This window comes from Oryza glaberrima, chromosome 5, assembly GCF_000147395.1.
Source record: "Oryza glaberrima chromosome 5, OglaRS2, whole genome shotgun sequence".
NCBI classification, from domain to species: Eukaryota; Viridiplantae; Streptophyta; class Magnoliopsida; order Poales; family Poaceae; genus Oryza; species Oryza glaberrima.
The window spans coordinates 25,080,198-25,085,347 of NC_068330.1; the positions used below are offsets into that span (position 1 = coordinate 25,080,198).

At 49.4% G+C, this 5,150-nt stretch overlaps 2 protein-coding genes across 2 annotated transcripts; one reads left to right on the top strand and one right to left on the bottom strand.

Annotated features, from left to right (window-relative positions):
* On the top strand, positions 1-357 carry LOC127772598 (uncharacterized). The gene has a single exon (XM_052298543.1). The coding sequence runs from the start codon at positions 1-3 to the stop codon at positions 286-288; it is 288 nt and encodes a 95-aa protein (XP_052154503.1). The 3' UTR covers positions 289-357.
* A 1,381-nt stretch (positions 358-1,738) lies between these two features.
* LOC127774563 (ethylene-responsive transcription factor ERF061) lies at positions 1,739-2,844 on the bottom strand. Its single transcript, XM_052300826.1, has one exon. It carries the CDS (start codon positions 2,759-2,761, stop codon positions 1,943-1,945), a length of 819 nt encoding a protein of 272 aa, XP_052156786.1. The 5' UTR covers positions 2,762-2,844; the 3' UTR covers positions 1,739-1,942.
* Between the last annotated feature and the right edge of the window lie 2,306 nt (positions 2,845-5,150).

Genomic DNA, 5,150 nt, shown 5'->3' on the forward strand with positions numbered 1-5,150 from the left:
ATGGAGGAGGTGGTGGTGCGCCGCCGGGCATGGGATTGCGGGAGCCCACTGTACGACTCGTTCGAGCTCGCGTCGGTGTACGGCCTCCTCGACAGCAACCTCATGGCGCTGCCGTTCGCCGAGCGGTCCGCGGAGCTGGACGCGGCGGCGGATCGCGCTCCGGCGAGGAGGACGGCGGCGAAGGAGCAGAGGCGGAGGAAGAAGGCGGCGGCGGCGGCGGCGAGGAGGACGGGCAAGGCGGTGCTCCGTTCCATCTTCAGGTCCGTCACCTGCAGCAGGAAGCTGTAAAGCTGTAACACTGAGAATTCAGAATTCAGAATTGCATCGAGCGAGATGGTTGAGAAAATTAACGATATGATATGGAGATATGAATTGATTCATCGGTTTGCAGTGCAGATCTCGCTGTTTTTGTTTCATTTCGGCAGATTTTATGATTCGAGTTGGGTTTTCGTTTCCATCGGTTTCTTGTCCTTCTCGGGAATCTCCCTATTTTCCTGCAGACGATTATTCGATCTCAGAAAAAAGAGAGACTTTTGCAGGTAAAGATCCGTTTTGCAATAAGTGTAAAGGGTACAGTTTTAACAATTGTCTGAACTCTGAAGTGACACAACTAAATACTGTACAACCACACCGAAATAGTGCATTGGCGTTGCACTGAAAATTGAAAAATGCCAAAATGGGCTGAATATATGGATGGTACTCCTAGCAGAAGTCAATCAGAGTGCAAAGTACTACTGAGTACTATTATACATCTGGAATTTTGATATTAAGAAAACTATTTATTTTTCCTAAAATGAAATAGTAGTTCTGAACTTCCGATCAGGGTTCACCTTTCCGATTAAGCGCTGGATCCCGATCCCTGGCAGTATGACAGTTTTCACCAAATTTCGACAAATTTTGGTCAATCTTACTGTTTCAAATTTGAATTCCCGAAAAACATCCATACTTCCACTCGGACTCTGCTTTCTTCCCACGTTGAAACCTCAAAATTTTGTGATTTTCAATCAGTTCTAAAATGTCAGGCAGAAGCTAGCTCAACACAGGATCTTTGAGAAAGGCTCAACACAGGAGCAATTTGTCTTATGGGTGAACAAAAATGGAACACTCGATTAGTATTTCATTGCTGTTCTTGTCCAAACATTCCAATTGTGGATGTACTGGACAGATTGTGTGGGTTTTTATTCAGAAGTGGAGGTGGAGCCCAGCTCAACCAACCACTGTTTGATGCACATGCGAACAGAGAAAAATTGGTGCAGATGCCTTAGTCAGTACTAATCTCCACGGACCACAACTGAAAGGTTTCTTTCAGAAAATCAAGTGAACAAGCTCTACAAGATTTGTACTGGTTAGATAGGAATACAAAATATAGTGGCATGCTGAAATCCTTCCCTTCTGTTGCGTGTCTCATAGTTTCTCTATCCTCTTGCAATCAATCCTCTGCTCTGCACCACATCTGTTCATTCATCTAAAAATGTGCAAAACTGCACATATGTGTGATGTGTATGAAATATCAACCACTAGGGAAAGAACACAAAGAAATTATCTGTGCAAATAATCCTCTCTAAAATTCTCATGGATGCTCTCTAGCTATGCAAACAAATCAGAACAAGAAACAGAGTACGAGCAACATTTCTGTAGAGCTAGAAATTCAGTGATTAGTTTTTACAACTTTGTCGATGCAAAAACCCACGACAGGTCGAGTATTCGAGTATACATGTTGTTACTAATTAGTCATCTCTAACAAAGCCCAATTTTCTCGGGACGATTTATTGCTGATATCCTTCTAATATTTCTAGGTTATAACCTTCACAAATAACCAATAATCCATCATCACCTAACAGCGAAGAATTTCTAAGAGCTCAAACTCTGCAACCAATCATGGCCATCCATGGACCTTGGTGTCGGTTGGTTCGTGTCCATGGTTCGTACTCCATCTACGCAGCTAGAAGTTAAGCATCTCCCAGATCAACTCGGGATCGAACGACGGCATCCGCTCGAGCGGGCAGTCGCCGTCGACGGACGCCGCGCTCATGGAGAGCACGCCGTCCGGTGACCCGTACGACGACGACGTCGTGGTTGTCGTCGTCGTCTCGGACGCGGCGCGCTCGGAGGCCACGGGGCGAGCAGGCGTCGCCGCCTTCGCGTCCTCGGCGCGTTGGCTCTTCTTGCTCTCCTCGCGCTGGCGGCGCGCGCGCGCGCGCTTGCGCGCCATGCGGACGCGGATGGCCTGGATCTTGGCGTCGACGGCGTCGCGGAGTTGGCGCAGGTTGTCGGGGCAGTCGCGGCCGTCCATGACGCCGGGGAAGTTGAGGCGCGCGTACTCGCCGCGGAGCTTGAACGCGGCGCGGTCGTAGGCGTGCGCGGCGGTCTCCGGCGAGTCGTAGGTGCCGAGCCACACGCGCACCCGGTTCTGCGGCAGCCTGATCTCGGCCACCCACTTCCCCCACTGCCGCTGCCGCACGCCGCGGTACAGCTTCCGCGGCGCGCCATCGTCGAGACCCGCCGCGGCGGCCGACGACGAGCTGGCGGCGGCGGTGGCGCTCTGCGCCTGCGCCGCCTGCGACGCGGCGAAGTGGCGCAGGAGCTCGCTCTGGCGGTAGTAGACGCTGGAGCCGAGCGGCGGGATGGTGACGGGGGGCGGGAGGTGGGAGAACACGGTGTCGAGGGCGCTGCCGCCGGGAGAGAGGAGGAGGGAGGAGACGGCGGAGCGGACCTCGCCGGGGAAGCTCGCCGGAGGCAGTGTGCGGAGGCTGGCGTCCATGGGAATCCCGGAGGCGGGAGGGTAATTTCGTAATTACCAGCGGATGTTACGGGCAAGGCGGGAAGGGCATTCTTGTGGTGATTTGCTCGAGATTTCGCCAAGTACTCGTGTACCATGTGGCTTATATAAGCGAGGAATGCCACAGTGGTTTTACCATTATACCCCTCGATTGATAATTGGAGTATGAACACGAGATCTTTCTGTTGTTAACACTGCACGCTTTGGTTTGGTCAACTAGCTCACTATGTTTAGACCCGTGATCGTAATTAAGCACCCAAGCTACCCCCAATCACCTGTCAAATGAATAGATAATCATTCTACGGAACAACAAATCTGACTACTACTTTCCTCCTAAGCATATCCATAATACCACCAACTGTAACATTCTCATTAATTTTTTTGTTACACCAAATCAATCTATATATGCACCACATTTGTTTTGGTTACAAGAAAATCTCACATTAACTAAATTTATCGGCCGATCATAATAGATTTAAATTATAATGGTGTAGGCCAATTAAGAGTTATACGTAAAAATCCAATCACATTCTGAAATGTATTTAAAATATAATCTTATCCATAGAAAAAAAGCTAATATAGTTATCCATCAACTCCAATTTGATGTTCACTATTATAGAATAAAAAATTAAGAGCTGTATAACAAATCTAATCACACTCTACCTTCTCTCTGCGTGGAAGTTGTGCGGGACAATTCATCACTACTTAAAATAACAATTGAATACTAATTCCAGATAAATTCCAGACTAAAAATTCAATCCAATTCCAAATGCAGAAAAGCCCGCGGCGTGCACGGATCATGGATTCCCAAGTTCTTGGACACGAAGGCCAGTTTGGGAATTTTGACGGGTGGGTGGGGGCAGGGACACGTGGCCACGGAGGTGGACGTACGGAGGTGGCACTGCAAAATGTCAAAACGGGAGAGGTCGGAACGGGAAGAGAGAGAGCCGTGATGAGAAGGCCCAAAAGCAAACTTTTGGCATTTATGAGGATTAGTTGCGGTGACAGCGGCGACCTCACGTTGCCACGTTTCCGGTTCTCCTGGAGCCACACCCTTGCACATCCACCATCTCTCATTAACTTGATTAGACCCGGTCCACCGTGCTCCGGCGACACGTCGGCACCCCCTTCCCGCCAAAAGAACACACTTAATCAGAATTAACTACTCTTATCAGTTTATCACAAACCTGTTTCACTATTTGCACTGTTTTGTTTTGATGACTGCATGTTACAGTACAAAGGCCCCATTTTTCTTGTGTTCTTTTTACATGGAAGTAGGTAAAATAAGCCTGAGAAAACTTGCTCTAAAATTTTGTTGTTGCGTGTCTTTATTGATTTTTTGGCATCATTGGTTGGCTACGAGCTGATTATATGTAAAAACGGCTTATTAGCGGGAAAATAATTAAGACAAAATTTGCTACAAGACACTTAAAAATTATGTAATTAGCTGAGAGACACAAAAAAAACGTGACACTGCCCATAGACAATATAAAAATTGTGTAATTTGCCGTAGGACACCGGACGCATTATTTTATCATTTCCGGATTGAAAGTGGTGAGTCTTTTTTCAAAATGACTGGAGTGCCCCTGCGCCTCACCATCTATCCCAGACTTGGGTCCCCGGTCGAACCAAACCCGGTCGGATTCGTCACCTGGTGTTGGCGGGCGGATGAGCACCCTAGGCACGACACCGGTGAGGCGAGCGGGTCTTGCCGCCGCGACATCGACTAGGAACAGGTGGCTGCCATCCACGTCGCGGAGTCCCACATGTAAGCCCCTCTCTCCCTCTCTCTCTCTTTCCAGATTGGGCAGCGAAGCGGTGACTCGTCGTGCCGGCCCTGGCCCCTGCTCGCGACCGTGCAGCGTCGTCCCAGCCGAGGCGTCGCACCGGGCCGTGCCTCGCCGTGCCGGCGCCGGCGCTCTCCCTCTTCCTCAGGCTTGCTTGAAGAAATAGCAGAGAGAGAGAGAGAGAAAGAACGAGGGAGAGAAAATAAAAGAGGAGAAATTCCCTTTCCACAATCATCGGAGAATTGAGTTGAATCAAACACTGCAATAATGCAATTCCTTCAAATCCACCACAAATTCAGAGAGGAATTAAATCACAAACTCAACCAAAGGAACAAACAAATCAATCGCGCAATCACTAGCAAAGCTAGGCACAGCCATGGGGATGCCCACGACAAGCTTAGCACTAGTAGTTCTTGTCGACAGTGGCAAGCTTGCACTTGACCTTCTGGAACACCACCGCTGGCGGCGCAAGCTGCAGCTTGAGCGGGCACGTCGCGGCGAGCTTGCACTTGGTGTAGTGCTTCTGGTACCTGACCTCGCTGGAGATTGTTACCTCCACCTTGAACTCCCCTGTCGCGCTCTGG

Excerpts from the sequence above, each read along its gene's own strand:
- LOC127774563 (XM_052300826.1), bottom strand. The coding sequence starts at position 2,761 with ATGGACGCCAGCCTCCGCACACTGCCTCCGGCGAGCTTCCCCGGCGAG.
- LOC127772598 (XM_052298543.1), top strand. The coding sequence starts at position 1 with ATGGAGGAGGTGGTGGTGCGCCGCCGGGCATGGGATTGCGGGAGCCCA.